The sequence below is a fragment of the Synchiropus splendidus genome, chromosome 6, assembly GCF_027744825.2.
Source record: "Synchiropus splendidus isolate RoL2022-P1 chromosome 6, RoL_Sspl_1.0, whole genome shotgun sequence".
Classification (NCBI taxonomy): Eukaryota; Metazoa; Chordata; class Actinopteri; order Syngnathiformes; family Callionymidae; genus Synchiropus; species Synchiropus splendidus.
The window spans coordinates 23,519,232-23,542,097 of record NC_071339.1 but is presented as its reverse complement, the minus strand read 5'-3'; the positions used below and the strand labels follow the sequence as shown (position 1 = coordinate 23,542,097).

General features: G+C 43.0%; 1 protein-coding gene across 3 annotated transcripts in view; it reads right to left on the bottom strand.

Annotated features, from left to right (window-relative positions):
- Positions 1-1,999: 1,999 nt before the first annotated feature.
- LOC128760244 (chromodomain-helicase-DNA-binding protein 6-like) overlaps positions 2,000-22,866 on the bottom strand; it is a 51,243-nt gene continuing 30,376 nt past the window's right edge. The window contains exons 15-45 of one of the 3 annotated variants that reach the window (XM_053867438.1): positions 22,669-22,812; positions 22,480-22,578; positions 22,172-22,328; positions 21,772-21,982; positions 21,501-21,696; positions 21,111-21,275; positions 20,851-21,030; positions 20,594-20,704; positions 18,637-18,839; positions 18,442-18,522; positions 18,202-18,320; positions 17,961-18,120; positions 17,784-17,873; positions 17,612-17,715; positions 17,422-17,551; positions 16,381-16,453; positions 16,070-16,127; positions 15,508-15,871; positions 15,233-15,441; positions 14,985-15,082; positions 14,187-14,876; positions 13,833-14,087; positions 13,309-13,612; positions 11,878-13,056; positions 11,621-11,772; positions 10,360-10,608; positions 9,172-9,759; positions 8,817-9,056; positions 8,453-8,593; positions 7,121-7,225; positions 2,000-6,891 (exon numbers count right to left, since the gene is read on the bottom strand). In XM_053867438.1, the coding sequence (XP_053723413.1) occupies positions 5,806-6,891; positions 7,121-7,225; positions 8,453-8,593; positions 8,817-9,056; positions 9,172-9,759; positions 10,360-10,608; positions 11,621-11,772; positions 11,878-13,056; positions 13,309-13,612; positions 13,833-14,087; positions 14,187-14,876; positions 14,985-15,082; positions 15,233-15,441; positions 15,508-15,871; positions 16,070-16,127; positions 16,381-16,453; positions 17,422-17,551; positions 17,612-17,715; positions 17,784-17,873; positions 17,961-18,120; positions 18,202-18,320; positions 18,442-18,522; positions 18,637-18,839; positions 20,594-20,704; positions 20,851-21,030; positions 21,111-21,275; positions 21,501-21,696; positions 21,772-21,982; positions 22,172-22,328; positions 22,480-22,578; positions 22,669-22,812 (7,941 nt within the window). In that variant the 3' untranslated portion in view covers positions 2,000-5,805. The remainder of the gene's footprint in view (positions 6,892-7,120; positions 7,226-8,452; positions 8,594-8,816; positions 9,057-9,171; positions 9,760-10,359; positions 10,609-11,620; positions 11,773-11,877; positions 13,057-13,308; positions 13,613-13,832; positions 14,088-14,186; positions 14,877-14,984; positions 15,083-15,232; positions 15,442-15,507; positions 15,872-16,069; positions 16,128-16,380; positions 16,454-17,421; positions 17,552-17,611; positions 17,716-17,783; positions 17,874-17,960; positions 18,121-18,201; positions 18,321-18,441; positions 18,523-18,636; positions 18,840-20,593; positions 20,705-20,850; positions 21,031-21,110; positions 21,276-21,500; positions 21,697-21,771; positions 21,983-22,171; positions 22,329-22,479; positions 22,579-22,668; positions 22,813-22,866) is intronic. The other 2 variants (XM_053867439.1, XM_053867440.1) reach the window with 2 other exon arrangements.

Below are 22,866 nucleotides of genomic sequence, written 5' to 3'. Positions count from 1 at the left end.
ACAAAAGGGGGCGTGGTCAGGAAAAAGAGAACATCTAATCCAGGGGCGTCCAAAGTGCTCCATGATGGGTCGCAGCGGGTCCAGGTTTCTGTTCCGACCAAACAAGAGCACCTTTTCACCAGTCAGGTGTCTGAGGACAGTAACCAGTTGAGTGTGAGTCTGGTGTTGCTTGTTTCAGCTGAAAGCATTGGTTATATTGTGTCTGCTTGGTTGGTTGGAACAAAACCTTCATGAGCCCCAGCCCTTTGAGGACCAGTTTGGACACCCCTGATCTACTCCGCACTCATCGAGGCACCAAGAGCAAAGACGTTTCTCCTGCACATAACTTATAGATAATTTAAGGAGGAGTTTATTAAAAGAAAAATAGCCACATGCTCCAATGGGATTAAATATGTAAAAGATCCACAAATGCACATAATATAGGGGCTTTAAAAGTTATTCAACGTCCCTAAAAGAACTGCAAGAACGGTCAACTAGTGTGACTCATAATCACTTGATTCAGTGTTGAAATGTTGAGAAATAGTAAATATGCACTTGAGTTCATAATGCTTATTATCGACCAGATCAAGACTTGCTGATTTCATATGTATCCAGATGACACATTAAATAGCTCAATTATGTAATCACTTTCTTTTAAGGTCCTTCTAACCTTTAAGGACATGAAATGTCTGTCCATCAACAAGTGTTTGAGTCTCAGATCTGCATCTTCTGTATGATAATTCGGAAGCCTTTGTATCCTTTTTGGATGAAGTCCTAAAGACCATGTTGTCTTTTCTGCTGCCAAGGTGTGTTTAACCAGCATCCATGAGTGTCTATCATACATGAAGAGGACTCAGTGAGTTTGATGTTTCAGTTCGCCACTAAAAATGTCACCGCCATGGTTCACAATAATTAAAATCTCTATGTATAATATCCATTGGAATACATTTGAATTTGTGAGATTGAAAAAGTTACATTCAAAGGTAATAGAGTCCTCATTTTGGTTGAGGATTAATTATTCATGATGCCATCAGACTTCTGTTGTCATAAGAAGAAAGAAGGTAAAGGGAATCTTGACTATTTTGGTTTGTTTGAAGATACGGAATAACAATATGACACTTCTATCATCTTTAAATACATATAATCAGAGACAGGCGAGTACAAAAATCTTCTACCATATGTAGAACACAAAATCAATAGAACTCCACAGAAGCTCATGGCATGATATGACCAAAATTAGACACTCCCTCTCTCTCTGCTTGTGTTTTTTTTTTTGGTCATTCTTACACACTGACTGAATCAGACACCAACAGAATTTGAGGAGTAAAAAAAATAATGGTTGAAAATTGCCATCAGAGTTCAGCTGAAATGCATCTAAAGGAAACTAAACAGTTGAAAAAAGAAAATGTAGTCCATAGCAGAGCATAGAGAACGTGGAGGTGAGACAGGAATGTGGCGTCCTCATAATAAAGGCGTACAGAGGTGGTCATTGCTGAATTGAGAAACTCGATAACATGGATGCGAAGGTAAGGTGTGTGACAGCACATTTGGAGAGAACCTGATTCTGAACTCTACAGCCAAATGGCTTTTATATTCGTTAACGTTAAAGTACTTGAGTACTGGTGAATAAACAATTCCTAATTGCATGTAACTTTCCGACTTCTTGTGCTACCCATCTTGGTCTTTACTCATGTGCAATGTGTTTATATTTGCAGTGACACTGTACACACGATTAACACATCTCATTGACTGCCTTTTTGCTAAAGTTTTTTTCTATGCCAGGTACCTAACCTGCTCATCTTATATCTGCAGTTTACTTTCCAGGTCACCAACAGCTGGATGCGATCAGGTCACTTAGGAGAACAAAAAACAATTTTAGCGATGAGATTCGGCAGTGACACCACTTACCTCTACCTCTGCTCCTCAACAGAAACAGAAGATGAGTCGAGTTGAAACAACTTGAGCAGCATGAATCACAAGTGACCAAGACAAAAAAAAAAAAAAAAAAGAACCACATGAACTTCGTACATTCCGGGTAACAAAGGCAACCATTTATCAGTCATGAGACAACAATGCAAAGACAAGAACTGTACAATAAATACATTATTTATCAGAAGAGCTAAATGTGTACAACATGTTGAGGTTCTGAACAACATTTGACAAACAAACTTGAACGGAACAGAAAACACTGTGAACAGATAACGCTGGAGTATTAGTTTCAGTTCTGTTTTCACAAACCGAACAGTTCGTTTCAAGTCGTCAAAAGATGATTTTTTTTTTTCTTTAATAAGCAGTAAGTTATAACAGCTGACCGGCTCCATCTCCAGGAATCACTCAGGAATGACATGTTGCTTCTTCCAACTGATGCTTCACACACTGAAAATAGTAGCGTCAAAGTTTGTTGTGTATTATGAGTCGATTGGATCATTTAGTGTTTCAAATGTTAAGATTTCCATCAACTCATCTTTGAGTCTGAGCAAAAGTATATGCCGACAAAGGACAAAGTATTTTTGTGTTCTATTAGACGCTATACTTGTCATCCCAAGCCGTAGTGTCTAACCAACCACCTGCCAATATTGGCAGCTAAATTTCAAAATCCAATGTTCAGCTGCAGAATTTGATTTATTTTCTTATTGTGGGGCAAACTTGAAAACTTGAGACGTCACCAGCAGTCATTGAATTCTACTTCACATGAAGTACACCCGCAACAGTGAGCAATTAGCATACACATTTTCACTTTTTGAGTAATAGTGATTTAGTTAATTAACTAAAACATTTCCCAGCCAGGTCAAAGCTTTTGTACTTGTATCAATAATATGGTCTATTTGATGTCACTTAAGCCATGCTAGCAGTCATTTATTATTCAAGTAAAAAACAATGACTGAAAAAAATATTTTCAAACGAAAAATAATCATTTAAAAAATATCTTATTGAGTGTCTTTGTTGTGGTTTCAGATTTAGGCTAGGTTCAATTTCCAAGCTGCAGCGTGCCACAGAAATAAACACAATGCTATCAAGCTAGCTCAGATTTACTTTTGCTAAGACTCAAGTGAGTCTTTGTTGACCAACAGTAGCAACAGAACACTTGTAGAAGGCCACGATTGTCAGATGTTTGCAACAAATTTCCACAAATGTACCTTGTAAGACACAAACGATAAACAGAAATTAATTAAAAAGCACTCTTTTAGGTACAACATGGTGTCATCTGCAAAACCGGCATAAGCTACAAAAGAACCTTGCTCTTTTATTTCCCCCCCAAAAAAAACAATGGAGCTACAGAAACATGATGTAAACCGGCTTTTTTAGCGGCACTCACAACAAAGAGAGGTTTTGTTTTGGAGGCACTAGTCAGAGAACAGTCACTCAACTCTCCGTTTGTGCTTTGAGGGACGACTGATTGACTTTTTTGGGCTGATTTTTCACAGCGTTACCTTGCTTCTGAATGTAATATCCCAATATGAAGATGTAACAACAGTTATACAACAACATATACGCTAAATAAGGCAGTTTACTCGAAGAATACAGAATGAAAATAAAATAATGTCATATTTGGTAAAAGTTTGGCAAGTAAATTTGAGAATAATAAATTATATGTAGTCACTAATTGTGACAAGGCAACAACTATGTTTATAACCCACGTCTCTCCCTCCCAACAAGAAAAGTGACCTAAGAAGAAACACCAACATGTGTGCGCATGCATGCACACAGATCCTCTGTCATCACACTGAAATGAAGGACAGCACGGTTCACAAAGTTGTGCAAAAATAATGTTTTCATGTACGAAAACAAAAAGAAAGTCGACATTCGACCCCGGAACGATATAGACCCTGTTATGAAAGAGCGACGAAAAACCAGCCACTTGCATCCATTTAATGTACAATACAGTCGATGGACACACCAAACACTGCGGCTAACCTCCGTTAAAAACTTAGTATATTTGTCAAGTATTTTTTGTTTTTTCCCGTTGGGGGAAACAAATCGAAAGGGGAAGAGAAATATGTGGTGCACTTACAAAAAAGCAATGTACAGCGGCAGATTTACATATTTAAAAGTCTACACAATACTGAGATGGAGGAAAAGACAACAACGAGGCGCACAGCCAGCTCTCCTCACCCGAACAAAAAATAAGATATTTCCCTTTCATGGCCGATCCATAACTGCATTACCAGTCCATTCTTGTTGTGGAGTAACAGAGTGGGAAACTAGGGCTGCACAGTTTCTGAAGAGTGATTCCATTCCTACTCTTAGCCAACTCAATTTCCATAATGAATTTCTTAACAGCCTTGTAAAAGCAACTAAACAAGTCAACCACAAGTCAACTGTTGGCTTTCAATTGTTGTTTTCAAGTTGCAGGCTTCACAAAAATTTTAATTTTGAAAAGCCTCATTCGATTTCAATGTTGTGAATTTCAAAGAATGATTTATTCTTAAATGCTAGCAGCGGTTTTATGAGCCATTTGTAACCTTGAAGCTAAAAATACAGACACAGATTAAGTGCCACATTAAAGCAACAATCAAGTCTGCTGAACTGCAAACTCACAATAATCTAGCTCATCTTTCATAATTCTAAAATATCAGAACTCAAACTGGTGAAAAATGTTTTGTACATATTCAAATGTAAAGTACAGCCCTAGTGGATACCATTCCAGCCAGAAACATCATGACTGCATTTGTTTCTGGAAAAAAGTGACTTGTTGGGTGGGTAAGAATCTCCCAGCTGATCTCAAAGTGACTAGTTAGCAACTTAAAAAAAAAACAACTCAAGATTGTTTGCTGCAAAGGTAAAAGCAAAACATGAATCTATGTTTGCTTCTACACATTTAGTGTGCATTTGTTTTCCCAGATATACAATTATTTTGTAGTTTTTTCCCACTGAAGGAAGAAAAATTGACATTGGAGGTTTACATTTCTGATGTCCCATGTTTGGCTTTGGTCAAGTTCAGTTCAAAATTTTCAAAATGAAATTGCCAAGTTGGAAATCTGCCTGTCTTTATTCTAGAATAGACCTAATTTGCGCATTTCTTTTACTACTTTTGGTATGAGACAGAAAAAGAAAGGGGCAACAGCAGAGCAAAGTTATTATGAGTCATAGTAAAATAAATGTCCAACTGTCAGAGGGCAATTTTAATTGTGGTTTGTCACACTAACAACTTGTTAGTATTTGAAAAAAAAATGACCTCACAGGTCGCACCCAATAAGAATGTGCATAAGACTGTCATTGACATGTCATCCTCAAAGCCGCTCGTATTTCCCAGAATGGAGCCATTTGTGATAGTTGCTTCTCAATGCCTGAAGTTGAAGATGAAGTTAGCTCACGTACTTCATTAAAGTTGATCTGCCCACTTCTGATCGTCATCTTTTGAACACACATTTCAATGAACTGTCGCAGGACCCCTAAAGATTCCTGTTTCTAGGCAGCAGACTCTAGCACTGATAATGCTGACTCTTCACTTAATCTCAACCGCAGGACTCATGAAATTGCACGGATAAATAATGAGGAATAAAAACAGTACTTGGTTAAAGTGGTTTGGTTTGTTTTTAGAAAACCACCTCACTGCTCTTCAGTCGTCCAAACCATGGAAACATTTCTCTCTCACTCACTTAAGCTTATAACTTTTTTAAATATCACGTCAGAGAGTTGCTCCTGGTCCTTTCCAGCATAGTTCCTCCAGACCGGATGCAGAGTGAAGGGAAGTACACAGTTTGTTTACAAGTGGAGGAGCATGGTGTTGGGGTGTTATAAACATGAATATAGTCGTTAATCTTCATTATAAAGGTCTTTACATGACAGATGGATACAACACAGACTTACATTGCTGGAAGTCGTCTAGCCCTCCACCTTGTTTGCTTGCTCCTCGCCCTCTCTTCCTGAACTCTCCTTCTCAGCTGCTCCATCAGGATGTTGAAGGGAGTCTAGATCCTGCGGTTGGTCGGCAGGAGCAGAGGTAGAAGGCAGAGGAGGTGAGGAGGAGGAGGGGGCTACTTCAACAGTACATTCACCGTCATCCGTTTTATCTCCTTCTCCTCCTGCTGCTGCTGCTGCTGCTGGCTTCTCCTCCTCCTCATCCTGCTCTCTCTTCCTCCTCCTCTTGAGGCTTCCTGCTGAGCCATCTACACTGCCAGGGGGCATTGCTGGCAAAGTCATGATGCCACCATGCGGCAGGAACATGTGCGGGTAAAGCAGACCATGTGACAGACCAGGGATTAGAAAGGGGTTAAATGTGAGGTGCCCGGTGCTGGTTGCTCCAAGATGCGCCGGAGCCAAATGCCCCCTGCTGGTGGAGGTGATAATGGCAGCTGTGTCTGCTGCGGCGGGTCCTTTGCTGCTATCTGCTGCTGCACTCTCTTCCTGTTTCACCTCTTTCTCACCTGATGATGTTGTACCATCCTTGTTAGATGATGTTGCAGGTTCAGCTGATGCAGATGAAGAAGGCGCTGTCGTTGTGGTGACCTTTGCCACAGAAGCAGATGAGGATGATGAGGAGCTCGGGTGTTGGGGGGGCGGCGCCATCATAGCACCAACGCTAAACAAGGCGTGTTGTGGAATGGCTGTTCCATGGGCGTGTGGGACGCTGTGCAGCATCATTGGTAACATGCTCAATCCATTTTTAGCATCCTCAGCTGATCCCGCCGCCACTGGAAACCCATGAGTGAACCCAGCTGCCATGATCCCAGAGATAGGAAACCCAGGAAGGCCACTGCGGAGATTTTGCATGGCCACCATGGAGTCCATGCTGCCGATCAGACCGCCATTCATGAAAAGCGGAGGCCCCAAACCGGAGGAGGAGTCTGAAGCAGACAGGAGGGGCTTAGGCATCTCGTTGCGAGGACGACGGCCACGGCGTCGGGACCCTGGATCTTTGTTGACAGGCTCAGTTAGGATCCTGGAGAATTTCCCCTCAGGGAGGAAACCCTGTAGGAAACGGTCCAGGATTCAATTACAGTAAAACGTTTTGGGATCAACATCAAACATCAGTCACTTAAAAACAAATATTTACAGTCTGATCATAATTATTCCTAACTTTTGTTGAATGCATATGAAAGTAGCTAAAAATGGATGGAATGGCAACCAAATGTCACTAATTTCGGGACCTAATTCGAGGTAGTAAAAAATCTCCGCATGAGAAAGTTGCTATACGTACCGAGTGTTTCACCACATCTGCCCAGTCGGGGGCGACAAAGTACTCGGAGTTGGCATCCAACCACCTGGAAAGCTCCTTAATCGCAGGAGCCATGGCGCCCCCCAGCTGCAACGATGGAAATTGATTATGGATTACAATTTAAATTTAACGATATACATTTGAATGAAATAGTATATTTAAGGATCAAAATGCTTTATATAAGGTTTTAAAATGTAGATATCCCTTAGTAGAACTCAACAAGGCCAACAAGGCCTTCTCATGAATATATTTATGATAATGTATTTTCCCAAAGTATATCATATATATGATAATCATATTCATGTCATAGTATACACCAGTGTTGTTTTAGTAGGTTAGAGGTTTTATCCAATCAGAATTCAGCTAGCCTGTGTTGCCAGGCTAATCAGGCACACTGAGTGACCGGGCACATATAGTTGATGGATAGTTGCGATAGCCTCAGACCACAGGTTGGGGACAGCAACCACTGAGCGGAGAAAGGGTTTGTTTGCCACTTCCAATCGAGCAACTACAGCAGGATTAGCACTTGGTGAAAAAAAATTTTTTTTGACGTTTAATATGAAAATGATGGAGTGCACTGCCTCAGCTGTGCGGTTGTACTCTGTAAGAGACTATTTTCTTGTTCCCCCGTTGGCAAAATGTGCCCATCTTGTTTTATTCTTTTGGATTCTAAACTTCGACCTTGCAAATGAGTGTGCAACAGGGTTTCAGCCATATATAAACTAACATGTCAGTGCGTCACAGCTTAAATGACAGCAGCCATGCCATTAGACAAACAATCTCTTTCTGAAGATGAAATCTCACGTGATCAAATGTGTTAAAACTAAGTGGAAACATCGAAACAAAAGGATAACACATAACAAGTCATGGAGGTTGTCTTCAATGATTAGCTGAGGTCTGATGCTCATAGAAGTCAAGTCGCGCAGTCCGGCCGGAGACATGAAAAGACACACTGCTACTGATTGGAGGCAGATTTACTTCTCATGATTAAAAACTAGCGTTTTTGCTGTCCCCAATAAGTGACAAAATGTTCTCCTTGATTGGTCCGTTTTTGTTCCGTGTTTTTTTTTGGACATAACTAAAGGCCTAGGTGTGAAATGCATGGCTGGTAGATCATGATTTCATTAGCTTTCAGTTTTGTGCCCAAGTCTTAGGATGCACTTTAGGACTACTTCATCTTACATTTAAGGACAGTCAGGACTAGACTTGTGAAAGCATCACATTTCCATATTAAAAGATCAGTGAGTGAACAGAGTTACACACATGAAAACTGGTTAGTATATAACTTAAACACAAGCTTTGCTTAGTAGGTACCCTGCGTCCAGTGCCTCTGTGCACAACTGGAACCCTCTCTTCCCCGCTCAGGGAGTTCACATCCAGTTTGGTGGGGTCTTTGCAGCGATGCCTCCTCTGCTTCGGCCGCTCCACAAAACCATGCAAAACACTAGTTCCCACCTACAGATACAATGTGGAAAGAAAGAAAAGAATAACTAATATTTAAGTGTAAATTTTACAGAGTAAAGTGAAGCTATAAGAATTCTAATCTTACTCCAGTGGTATATATGATGTGACTAAAAATTCAAATATTTTTTGAAGTTGTAGCATTGCCCCTCTACTAATCTGAGATTATATAAATTAAACAAGTGGTGAAAGTTGGAATCACAGAAACATGCTTTACATGCGAGAAGTTGGGTAAGTCCATGCTGTAACCAGGATTCTGCCGCAGCCATTCCATCAGGCCTTTGCTGGCTGCCTCTCTGTCGATAGCTATGATCTCTGGCTGAGGGGGGGTTTGCGTTGGTGTTGGTGTAGTGGATGAGGATGGCGTTGTCGTGCCAGCAGGTCGATCTGAAGGAGAGGGAGAAGGCGACGAGGTGGAGGAGGAGACGGAGGAGTGGCTGATCACCTCCACACGGCCCTGCAGACGGACACCAGACACTGAATAAATGATTCATACTTTTTGGTTTCTTTTTAAATCGTTTTTTTGTTGAACTGTCTGATTTTCGTCCACATGTCTTGCTGCTCCCACCTACCTGTGTCTCTGAGAGCTGCAGTCCTCGACTCTTGGTAAACTCTGAGTACAACGCATCCACATTTCTCCGCCTTCCCCTCTTCCTTCTCAGTGCATCATCTCCTCGTAGGCTCCCGTTAACTATCTGCCCGGTGACAGGATGGATGAGTCCAGCCTGCAGGATCCCAGTCATGTCGATTCCCAGTGAGCTAGTTAAGGGGGCAGTGATGGGAGGAGGGGGAAGTTTGTGAGAGCTAGAGCCAGGCACTGCAGGTGCTACCACGGCTTCACTGGACCCAGCAGTGATGCTGACGTCTCCAGAGGACTTGGTCAGATCAATCGCTGCTTCCTGCCAGCCATTAATTAACATGGCTCCGGTTGGGTGCGAGGGCGGAGCCACAACCGGGAGCTTGTCTGTGCTGGAGGCCGAGGGAGTGTGGGTAGATGATTTGCCAGATAAAGCTTTAGCAGCAGCTTCGTAGTCGAACCTCCGACCCCCCACACGCTTGACCTCAGGTAGGAAAGGAGGAGCCACGAGTCGCTCCTGCAAGAGAGGTAAGGAGTTGAGGCGCCATGCGCCGCGCCCATAAGAGCTTCCCCGTGGCGAGTACTGTCAGGGTGGAAAAGGTGGGTGAGGGTCGGACAAAATGGGAGAGAGATGATCCTTTTGTTAAACACACATACAGACAAGGACAACAGAGTGATGGCTGATAACCAAGCTGTTTTCTAGAGATTCATTTAGCTTGAAAAATTAGTACACAAACATGAAGACAGTCACAACACGTGATTAAGTACAAAATTAAGTAGCCTCTTACCTGCATAAGCCAAAGGGACTCCAGCAAAACAGACCCACCCAAAACACCCATGGTTATAGAAACCTTCCTCAGGCTAGCAATCATCTCTCTACCTCCCTCTCACAGTTCAGACACTCAGTGTCTCACTGAGTGTCTGCTTTTTTCAGCATGTAAGATTCAATACAAAGGTGGCCATTAGACTTAATCGGGAGAATGGAAAAGAATTTTGCATCATTGTTTTTGCATCACTTCACAACTCTGTTCTGGTCCACTTGGGAGTCTCACATCATAAAAGACAATTACAGTGTTGCTGACCCCTACTGGACACCACTCACATGAACCATGACATGAGAGAGCAGAAATAAATATGAACAGATGACAGGTTCATCCATGTACCAAGGGGTGAGAGCACTAACCTTCGGTAGTCTGGCCAGAGGCGGAGGAAGCGTGAACCCAAGTCCAAGGCTGGCCTGGTGCACCCGGGTCTGGCCCGGAAGAGGAGCCGACACTGAGGAGGGAATGAACCCAGCTCGATGGTGCTGCTGTGTCAGACAGGAGTTGGCTGCCATGGTGCTGGGACAGTCATACTGCTCGTTGGAAGAAGGCCACTTCCCCTTCAGGATTGTGTGGCAGATGCTGTCCAAGCGGTTGATGATCACTCGGTCCTAGATAGAGGAGAGACAGGAATTTTTTTAGACAAGCCAACAAAATTGCTGACCATTTATTAAAAGTGGCGTCGTAGCCCTTTGAAGACTGTGCAGCTTAGTATTTGACATATACAGTGAGGAAAGTAAGTATTTGAACACCCTGCAATTTTGCAAGTTCTCCCACTTAAAAATGATGGAGGGATCTGATATTTCAATCATAGGTGCATATCCACTGTGAGAGACATAATCTAAAAAAAAAAAAAAATCCAGAAATCATAGTGTATCTTTTTAACAATTTATTTGTATTATAATGAAGCAAATAAGTATTTGAACACCTGAAATCAATGGTACAGTAGTCTGTTTGCAACTACAGAAGTGAAACATTTCCTGTAATTTTTCACCAGGTTTGCACACACTGCAGCAGGGATTTTGGCCCTGCTGCAGTGCAGTCCACACAGATCTTCTCTTGATCATACAGGTTTTTGGGCTGTCGCTGAGTAACACTGAGTTTGAGCTTCCTCCAAAGATTTTCTATTGGGTTTAGGTCTGTAGACAGGAGGCCACTCCAGAAACTTGATATGCTTCTTACGGAGCCAATCCTTGGTTAACCAATGACCCATTCGGGTCATTATCATGTTGGAAGTCCGAGCCACGACAGATATTCAATCCTCGAACTGAGGGAAGGAGGATGTTCCCCAAAATCTTGCAATACATGTCTTGATTGTATGGGGTGGACTCAAATAGGTGCTTCTAATTTAGGAGAAGTAGTGGAGTTGAGGTGCGTTCAAATACTTATTTGCAGCAGTATCATACAAATAAATTGTTAACAAAATCACACTCTGATTTCCTGATTTTTTTCTTAGATTATATCTCCCACAGTGGACATGCACCGATGATGAAAATTTCAGACCCCTCCATCATTTCTAAGTGGAAGAACTAAAATTGCAGAGTGACCAAATACCTATTTTCTTCACTCTATTAAGGTAATCTAAGTAAAAGACCCATGTAATGTTTATGGAGAAAAGCTCACCTTTGGCCACTCAGAGTACGAGTAAAGTGCTTTCTCCTGCAGCAGCTGAGCGATGGTGGGTTCTCTGGTGTCATGAAGGCTGTCCGGGATTTCACATGAGGAAATGGGATTTGCAAGCCTGGGACTGTCCAAATATCCATCGGCAGCACAGACTGAAATATGAGGACAAAGCAGGGTTGTATTTTAACTCTACTATCACGAGGTACAAATCACAACGTGACCGACACATTACTGCATATGCTATCATAACCTCTCACCTGGAGTAGCTGGCCTCTCCTCCTTCACTTGCTCCTCCTTCATCACAATATCCACTGCTTGCTCTAGCTTTGGAGTTAAGATGGTGCGGTCACCCTCCAGAAGCTCTGGTTTGGTCTCAGCTTTAATGTCAGCACTGGTTGTTATCTTCAAGTCTTCAGGTTTCTCTTCAGGTTTGACCTCGTGATTGTTCTGCTCTGGCTTCACCTCAGTCTTGATGTCCGGTTTCGCCTCTGTCTTCAGCTGGTCAGAAAACATGGCTAACTGCAAATCTTCAGGTTTAACTTCAGGTTTCAATTCTCTGGTGTCTGCAGTTTCCAGTTTCATGTGAAGTTTTATATCGTCAGGTTTGTGACTGCTTCCTTGGTCGTCTGAACACTTAAAATTGGTTGCAAGCTCTTCTGATTTGACACAGTCAGTGAGAGATGGGTCAGGCTTGACAATAGAGCTCTCCTCAGGATCACACTCAGTCTTCACCTCCTCTTCTTTGATCAACAGTTTCACATCTCGATTGTCCATTAGGGAAAACTTAAGATCATCTGGTTTTGTCTCAATGATTACGTTCTTAAAATCACCAGCCTCTTCAGCTAGATGAAAATCTACTACTTGGTTTTGCTGACTTAATGAGTGTTCGGATCCATCATTCGTATTATCACAACTCTTCACTAAATCCAGAGGTGACGTAACAGAAGTTGATGAAGACAAAGTAGGATTACACTCTGTGCTGCTGTTATCCAAATGCATCTCCACTCCATTATCTAAGGTTTTCTCCTCTAGAACATCTCCCCTTTCACCAACATTCTGTGCTTTGTCTACTGCTGAGACATCTGATATTGTTCTCTCTTCCAAAATCTCACCAGGAGTGTTTCCTATCAAAGAGCCTGAGTCTAGAGAGTTTTCCATTGTTTCCTCCTGCTGATACAGAATCAGTCGGCTCACTTCCTCCTCTGGCTCCTCGATTGTCTCGGGGCACATGAGGCTATTCTCCTGCTCCAGCTCTCCAAGATAAGGAAGCATATGTTCAGACAGTTCTTCTTTTAGCTCTCCTTCATTCCTTAAGTTCTTCTTGAGCTCTGGGCACAGTTGATCATTTGATTCCTCGAATTCTGCTGCCATTGCAATCTCATCCGCCTCGGGCACTTCCATAGGCAGAGTCGAGTTTCTTAAGCATTGTCGTGGAACTGTTTGGAAAATGCAGAGCGGACAGAGTGAAAAAAGGGAGCTCGGTTTGTACCCGCAAACAAGAACTTCAATGATGACGCAGTACATTTTTTAACACATGCTTCTACGTCCTGTCCTCAATGTTAAAATGTGAGTGGCAAAATGTGCAGACTTGACTAAATACATTTTGCTCTCCAGTAAGAAGAATCTGACGCACTACAGCTACGTTCAGGGCATGTGACCCACTGGGATACCATCACTTGGGTACAAACCTTGATCCGGAGCAGGATCTTCTCCATTACGCATCTCCTCTCTTTGCTTCTCCACTACTTCCTGGATGCTCCCCTTTGCCAAGACTCCTTCCTCCTCTTCATTAAACCCAGAGACTGGCTCTTCAATCTCTCCTTCTACAGGAACAGTCAGATTCTCTGTAACTTCAGAATGGTCAAGACTATCCTGGGGCTCATGGGAGTTGATGTCTGGCAGAGAAAGGGGAGGTGGGGCAACGTAGGATGGAGGAGGGCTGGCTGACAGATCGGTCTGATCCGTGCTTGGATCCTCATTGACGCCAATATCCTAAATTTTAGTGTGAAAAGTGAAAAACATCAGTGTCATGACATAAACACTAGTACGTATCAGTATTGTATGAGTATTGTATCATAAAATCTGGATGTGAATTATAATATTTTTTATTTCGAGGGCAAAGGCACATTTCCGGGCATGATTATAACAAATAAAAACCTTTAGCATTCAAGCCAAGTATGATCACATGACTGCTATCGTGACGGTGACCAACCTTGAAGAGCATGTAGCTTGAAGACAGTGGCTCCACAGAGTCAACAGCTGATGGGTGGGATGGAGGAGAAGAAGGAGGTAGCCCCAGACACTCCTCAAGAGTTCCCCCTTCTTCCTCTCCTGCACCTCCTCTTTGGGCGTCCTCGTCCTCTTCTTCCAGAAATCCTGTCTCCAGTCCAGAAGGGCCCAGGATTGGGTCAGATTCATTAAACATGTGGTGAGCAGGACTGGAGTGATCTGCACCATCCCAGGAGGCCTGAAGTCAAAGAAGACGTTATCGCTCTTGAACATTTGAAGCCCAAGTATTTGCCTGATCGCATGTCACCTAAAACCGGGATCAGGGTATAATATTTACCTGTAAGCGATCAAGCTCTACTGATGGAGCCATAAGCCCAGTTTCCTCCGATGACCCCTGCTCACCAACAAGAACGTCACTCCGTAGCTTTGAATTCAGATCAGCACTGCTGACCCCATATGAGTTGAGCATGCTTTGTCCTCCTGTCGCGGAGTTAAAAGGAAAGCCATTTAGCGTATCTTTGGAAGCTTTGCCTCCGTGGAGAGTGTCTGTGTCATGTTGCAACGATCCCAGCTCCAGACTTTCATCCAGGAAATCAGCACGAGACCCAGACATCATTGCCAGGTTTGGAGAAGCGGCATCATCCAAAGATGGAGGCGGGAGATGAGAGGCTGATGCAGGCTGGGAGGACTGTTGAGGATACTCAGGAGGATGAGGAGAGTGACTACCAATGGCAGAGTCATAAAGACAGCAATGAGGCAGCTGGGAAGATGATGAGATTCCAGGTTGACCCCCAAGGGCGCCATGAAGATGGAGATGAGCGGGGTGACCCCTGACATAGTTCCTGTGAGCCTCCAGGAAGCTGAGTTGTGGGTCATTGAGGATGTAGAAGTCAGTTCGGGTCAACCCGTGACGGGCTGCCCCAATGAGGAGGTCACGGTCATGCTTCCCGGACTCCCACCAAACGGGCAGGTAGAGGGAGGGGCGGCAGAGTTGGAGTCGGGCAGAGAGCAGAGGATGATGCAGCACCTACAGAAAACAAGTGCCATCATACTTAATGCCAACAGCTAATTTCGTAATATATGTTTTTTTTTTCGGGCAAGAACAAAAACTGCTGCATTATTTCTGTGGACAAACCTGCTCTCTGATCTTGCGTAGCAGCTCGATGCGATACAAAGTCCGGGCTGCTCTCTCTTCTGTCAGTGGTTCTACAAGCACACCTGGATCGACCAGACCTGGAGTAGAGGAAAGGAATTGAAGAACATGAGACAGCAGGGAAGTAGGACTGATCGAGACATTGACTGGTCGTGACACAATTCACAAATAAAAAACTAAATAATGAGAGGGAAAAAGGAGGTATTTGTGGTGAGTGTTATTTAGCTCACCTTCTTCCTTCCTGGGCGGAAGTTTGCACGCCGTCCTGCACATGTTGACAAAAGAGTTGAAGTATCTTTCTAAACTCTCGTCTGTTTTCCTCTCCAGTCTGGCCAGCGCTCTGAACTGGGACCAGTCGAAGGTCTTTCTCTCAGGGTCATACACCACGCCAAATGATGAGACAGCACGGTAGAAATCTGATTGCTCACGACGAGTCCACCTAGGCAAAAAGTTTAAAATGGTTTCAGAATGAGTTCCCATGACGAGAGTAGGAGAAATTCATCACCTTCTCTGCCACTCCTGAAAAAGTGGGTCTGGTTCTGTCGGAACTACAGAACATCGTCTGAGCTCTTCACTCAGTTGCCAAGTCAGTGGTCCCGCAGCATGATGAACAGCTCCACCCATCCCCATGGCAACAAGGCTGTCGTGAAGCAGGAAGTCATGTCTGAACATCGGCTCACGACGGAGTGTAAAACGCTGATAGGCTGTTATTAGTCGGCGAACTCGGGCTGTTAGGGCAGGTCCAGTGGGCCAGAGTGGTCGGGCCTGAATCACTTGCAGTGCTGCCACTCCAGTTCCTGTTCCAATCAATGCGGTTGTGGTTACCAGTGTGGCATCAGAGCCACACAAGTCTGCTGAGATCTGCAGGTCTACAAAATAAACAGACTTATTTCTAGTTCTGAAAAAATATAATATTATATATATATATATATATATATATATATCAGCAACTTTTGCCTCTGACTGACATCAGTTATGAGTCTCAATTCATGTACTGTATCAATTAAACCGCCAACATCTCTTAGATGTAAGATGTTAGAAAACTATCCTAATTAATTAAATCTTACCTGATCCTGTGCTGTCAGGCTTTTCTGACGTGTCTGTACTGCAGCAGGTTTCCTCTTCCTGTGAAATGGAATGTTGAAAGAAAATGTCCACATATCAAGGTGTTCTGTGGGTATATTTTATTACTTAAGACTGTAGTGATTACTAAATATGTATCTACATCATAAAAGGTTGGTCCATTCATGCTGAAGCACTAAGTAACAGATATAACCCCAAATTTAAACATATGGTGAGGAGTTTGAACAACTAACACAGCACCTGATCCCCTGAAAGCCGGTACAGAATAAGATTTTTTTTGTATTCCTCCACTCACTTTTCCATTTTCATCTCGCTCCTCGGCTCCGTCTGCTTTGCTGTCATCCTTCACCTCTTCGCTTTTGCAAACACTGACAGGAGACATCGGACACAGCAGAGTCAACGTGCTGCTCACATTTTTCCATTAAACCTTGACGTCTTCAGAGATCATAAGTACATGCATAATAGAGACGATAATTCAATTAATTTTTAACTGTTGTGAACTCGTAATTACAGTGGGTAAACATCTGGAAGTGATCTTGAGGAGCGCTCAAATAAACCGTATTAGGCAAGTGCGGTGACCTTGCTTTCTCTCAAAGAAGCAGCCGCTCAATCAGTCTCCCAGTCAGCAGAGTCTTTCATTCAGTAATTCAGTATTCCCATCTTCCAGTTTTCAACCTGAGAGTCTTACCTCCTAATGATTTGGCTCACAGTCCTGTGTTGTCTTGCCGTTTCCCCAGGCAAAGGTAAATCCCCAGTAACTGTACGAACATACTTTACTAACTCAACCTTTGCAGTAATCACATTCCTCCTCAGTGGATAAGGTTACTAACTGTGCACCGCTGGAAAAAGCTACTTCACAAAGTAGCACTGTGATAGACAACTGGGTTTTCCTCTCAGAAGAAGATGAAAGTTTCCTGTGCAAGCAACGTCCTCTCAACTACCAGCTCAGCTGTCATATCCAAGCGATGAAACCAATGTTAGCTCTTTGGGGGACTTCTTGACACAGAGATAAATAACAATTTTTCAATGATTGTTGATGAATACCTACTAACATAGAACGTTTACATTCACCCCTCACATATTCTGACCCAACAACTATTACAATGATTACCTCACAACTATACAATGCTTGGTAGTATTTGATTAACTGGGTGTGCATGTTTTCTGAAAGAATACACAAATGCCAGGTTGCTTTACTCCCTAATTAACCACTAGCTTCATATGTTCTTTAAGGATAGATGTATGAGCGCCACTTCAGCTCTTGAAAAATCTAAATATCCAAGTGGTTCCAAAGTAAAGCGTTACAGAGGCAATCTTCACTCGTAACCACCCCTACCTGTCAGTGGGCTCTACAGCAGTTTCTCCACTTCCTGACTCAACACAAAGAGCAGTGACGTCCGGCATCCCAACTCTCTCCAGGAAACAGAGATCTGGATCAGCACGCATAGCATTGTAGCGCTCGTACCCTGAAACAACACACATCTTAAGTCATGCACAAACTCATGTTGCACCTTCACATCACCCACCATGTTTGTGGACTCCTATAAGGAGAGACTTGTCAGCATCTGCATCCCACCACGTTGCCGGAATCTCAATGTAGTCAATGTCAGGTAGCGCCACCTCCAGTTTACTTTAAAATAAATAATGATTAAAACATTTCCAGCAGAGAAAGAAACTTGTCATTAAAAAAAAAATTACCTGGCGGGGATACCATCCAGAGATTGGTTGGCTGCTTCGCCCAAAACTTCAACCTTCAGATAGTAGAGCATCCTCACCCTCAAGAGCACCCTTCACGAGGAAGTTGGCAGTGAGAACACATGAATTCCAAAATTGGAGATATATAAATGAAATGTCAAGACTTTTATTTCCCCTTACTTATTACAATGCTGTTTGAGGTGTTTCTTGTAGCTGTCATCCTGTAGAATCACCTCTGGGTTACACTGCACTAGCCAGTCGGCATTCTTCAGCTCAGGAACATTCAGCTGGTTCTTCAGCTTCTTCCCTTTCCGGCCCCGAGGAACTGGAGCTGAGAGCCCTGAAATATTGACGAAAAGGTCGGTGGAGTTATTTTCAAAGCTCTGCTGCTGTTAAGAGGCAAATCAGATGAGTGAGTCACCCGAGTGATTGACCAGTGACTGGTCTTCACCCTCCTTGCTCGGAGTGATCAGATCCCACATGAAGCTCTTGATCTTGTCGTCTCCTTTGTAGTGTTTAAGGCAGTAGACTAGCAGAGCCCTGACAACAAAAATATAGACTTATTAGGGAAACGGACCTGGAGAATCATCAGCTTGTATGGAAAACATTGTGTATTTTGGACTTAATCAGTGAGACAGTAGGTAAACAAGAGCGAACTCACCGACAGATGGCCTCCATGTCTCTCTCAGAGAGATTCCACTTAAAGCGACCATGGTTGAGGATGTCTTTCCACCTACCCCATCTAAACAAAAGGCAGAGATTAGATTTTATGCCGACACCTCCAGCGACATCAGGCTAAAATACTGCTCTACATTAAACCAAAAAGAGGAAACACAGCAGAAGGGAATCAAATTACCCAAATATGAGTAGGTTCTTTTCCACCCTGAAGCACTCAGCTCTAAGGTAGCGTCGACTACGTTCACCTAGGCGTCGGGTCCGACTTGGCCTCTCCTCTGAATCACTGTCCAGCTCAGAGAACTCCATCAGTTCATCGTCCTCAAAGGAGTTGTAGTGGCGAGTTTGTTTCCTCACCCGAGGTGTGTCGATAACCAACGACTCCTGCGAATCAGAAATGAAAGTCATTGCAGGGAAACTCTGAAGTCTGAGCAGTGCGTTGAATTGTTAATTCAATTCCAGTTTTGTTAGAAAGGATTACTTCATGTCATGTGGTTGAGTCATTTTCTGGGAGAGAAGGATGTGATGACACCATCCTGCTGTGTTAGCCTCACTGCCTGCCCTTGTTTACACTTCCCTCCTTCAGCTAATTTTACTCCCTACGTTTTTAGTCTTCACTGATTAAAACAGAAACAAGTGGTTCATCTTCAGTCCTCAGCGTTTGCCAGATGATTCAATTTTCCCTGGGCTCAAACGTGATGGCACATGTTGTTATATGGTTTATTATGCATATGAAACATATGAAAGGCCAGAACATGCAAATTAAGACAAATTATGAAAGCCCATTTTATGGCCCATAAATAATCCTATTGGATCAAAATGGGCAAATTATTATGAAGTTGAAATGGAAATTAAGAAGTTAAAACAATGAATAAGTGAATAATGTGAATAAGTAGTCTATCTCTACTAATCTTGGAGAAGGCAACTCAAACAAATGAACATCACATAATAGGACACACAACATGAGATACAAGACGGATGACAAAAAAATTCACCATATGACGCGTCACAAAACACAAGATCCATGAACAACAAAATGCAAGAGACACAATGACAGAAACAAAACAACACACAAGGTAATGGGTATAGAACAAGACACAGTAAGACGTGCACAACACTAACACAACACAACAAAAGAAATCAGTTTGATTTCATTTGAAAAATCAATGTGTTTAATGATAAATGGATGGTTCACCATGTCTGTTTTGTGGTTCTGATTGCTGATGTCAGTGTTTTTTAATTGATGTTCTGCTCCATCAGGGTGCGCATAGGCGGGTGTATGGGTAGAATCTCTGATTGTAGAGGCTGCTGATGCAGATTTTTAATATCCAGTCACGCTACACAACAGAAGATCCTGAAGCACATGAAAATCTGCAATTTTTGAAGGGCGGTGTTGACCGTGTACGTGGAGTGATTTAAATAATCATGGCATTATTCATATTCAGCTTTAATTTGATTTATGTTGTGCGTTTTCAATCACGTTACAACGGAGAGAAAGCAAGCAAGCACCGCTGTTGTGTGACTTGTGACCCAAACTTATTGCCAAAGACACAGTACCCATCAATCGCTTCCCTGAATGCCTCACAGAAATTGTAGCGGATATAGCATGAATAAAGGATCAGATCAGTCATTTAAAAGTGCATTCAATCACTGGTCTGTGCCATGCCAACAACAAGGAGTGTTCAGACGCTGAGCATGGGTGAGGAAATAAATATTGGAGAAGATTGAGGCTCATGACGCCAAGGACTGTATTTGTTGTTGTGATGAATCTGACGGGTGCACAGAAGGATTTCTGTTTCGTTGACAAAAGCAGAATTCAGTATAGTTGACAAGCTCAAATTCAACAATGCCAGTATTAGTTCCAGCTGCAGTGATTACACGACGCCAGAGTCGGCCCCAGACTTTTAATACTTCGAAGTTTCACAATTTTCGGGTTGCCGGCAACATCTAAACGTGGTCTGCAATGAAAAGATGTCAGATGTAGCGTTGTTTACATGATATCATTATAAGTGCATTTTAAAAACGAGATTGAATATTCATTTTTTAATATCACAATACTAGTGAACCGCATATTTAACTTTACTAAACAGCCAACAACAGAGATTGTCTGTAACTCCTGAAAAAGACGTTTTCTCTACCTTCTCTGATTTGGAGTCGATCTCCACTTCAGCAATTTTGGCCCATTTCTGCCAGAAGTTCGGATCATCCAGGGAAATGTCTGTCCGGTTGCCCGATGAGACAAAACTGGCCTGGAAATCAATTTAAAAAAAATGTAAATTAAATCATGTCGGTCGCCAATCATTTCAACAGAAATGTTAAATACGAACACACACCAAACCAACTGTGCTTATATACTAGATAGAAATGAGGGTAAAGATATAATTCCAGCAACAACCTTTGCGAATGTGGACCCCTTCCCCTCAGTCTGAATGGTAATGGTCTGTGTTCGCCTCTGCAGGATCTGATCGATGTCTTCCTCACAGAACTTCGAACCCTCATCTTCCTCGTCCATCAGTGCACCATATGCTCCTTTTTTCAACAAATCCTCCACCTCCAGCTTTGACAACTGCTGCACCTGCATGGAACATACAGTGTGTTAACACAACTACTCAGAAAATGCCACAAATAGCCCATCATAACATCCCATGGACTGACCCCGTTGAGGCTGCCTTTGCGGTTGATGTCCTGGAGGACGGCTTTGTCCAGTCCCAGCTTCAGACTGGCTTTGTCGAACATTTCCCGTTCGTAAGAATTCCTGGTGATTAATCGGTAGACCTTAACTGCCTTGCTTTGACCAATCCGGTGGCAGCGTGCCTGAGCCTGATATGAGAGAGAAGAAGTGCCTCCAACATGTTATTCTATGCCTGATTTGTTTAATATAACCAGAAATTAATCTGACTTAGGATTTGACTATTTTGCAAAGACAATTGTTGTCATCAAACTAGGTCGAAAAACAGATTCACATTTTTGTTATGTTCTAAAGAAGTGGCATAAAAAGAGATCAGACTAGTCTGTCAAATCACTGCCGGGGCATTCCCCTCCTACCTGGAGGTCATTCTGAGGGTTCCAGTCCGAATCAAAGATTATGCAAGTGTCTGCTGCAGTTAGGTTGATTCCCAGTCCTCCGGCACGGGTGCACAGTAGAAAAACAAAACGATCTGAATCTGGTTTGCAAAATCGATCTATGGCAGCCTGACGCAGGTTTCCTCGCACCCGACCATCAATGCGCTCATACGTGTAACTGCGGAGATTAGTCAAACTTAGTCCAGTTTCTTCAGCTTCAATTCTCCTTCAGCTCTAGCTGCGTTTTTCTCACCGTCGCTGGATAAGGTAGTCCTCCAAGATGTCCAGACAGCGCACCATCTGAGAGAAAACCAAGACTTTGTGTCCGCCGGCGAGCAATTTGGGCAGCAGTTTGTCTATCAAAACTAGTTTCCCAGCAGCCTGGATCATGGCCTGCAGCTGGAAATCAGCAGCATCTGGACTGTGACTTCTCCTGAAGTTCTCCAGAATCTTCTCCTCTGCTCCTGAACAGAGCACAAAGGCAATCACATTTCGAAACCAGGTGTACCAAAAAACAATGTTCTGGAGTAATAAAGGCAGCAGAACTACTCTGCCATGGCAGTGTCAGACCTTTCTAAGGAAGACCAAAAACAGTTCCTGGCTGAGTTATGATATGTTGAGTGCAGGTGCTTGTAACAACCCTCATCTCTTACCAGTGATCAGATACGGGTGGTTGCAGCACTTTCGGAGCTCCATCATAGTGTTGATGAGGTTTGGCATGTTGTGCTGGTTGGCTCCCTTGGACAGGAAAGAAAAGTTCTTTTCCAGTATGGCCCGGTAGTACTTCTTCTGGATGTTTGTTAGCTCCACCTGTTAGCAGTAACAAGGGCACACAAGAAAGTTTATATTCTACCTGAACAACCAAAATGTGAATTGAGTCATCACACTAGACTTGGACACAAGACTTGGATGCAACCATGCCCGTCACCACCCCAAATCTGACTCCCGGATTCATCTGTACCTCTATAATAGTCTCTTCTTTAGGTGCGAGATTCTTCTCTACGTCATCCTTCAGTCTCCGCAGCATCATGGGCTTTAGGATGGCCTGAAGCTTTTTTACCTGAGGTCACCAGATCACCAAGTTGAGACATCAATGCAAAACGATTAAAAAGATATTCATGTTGAAAAGGGGCTGTAGTGGATTCAAGACCTGTTCCTCAGTTTTGAGATCCCCAAACTCTTCAAGGAATGTGCTTTCTGAAGGGAACTGCAGCGGCTCAAGGAAATTCAACAAACTGAACAACTCTTCTACAGAGTTCTGCAAAGGTGTTCCCGTCAGGAGGACCTTGTGCTCCTGAAGGAATATCACAAGAAAAGTCATGAGAGATGTTTAAAGACTGACTAAGCA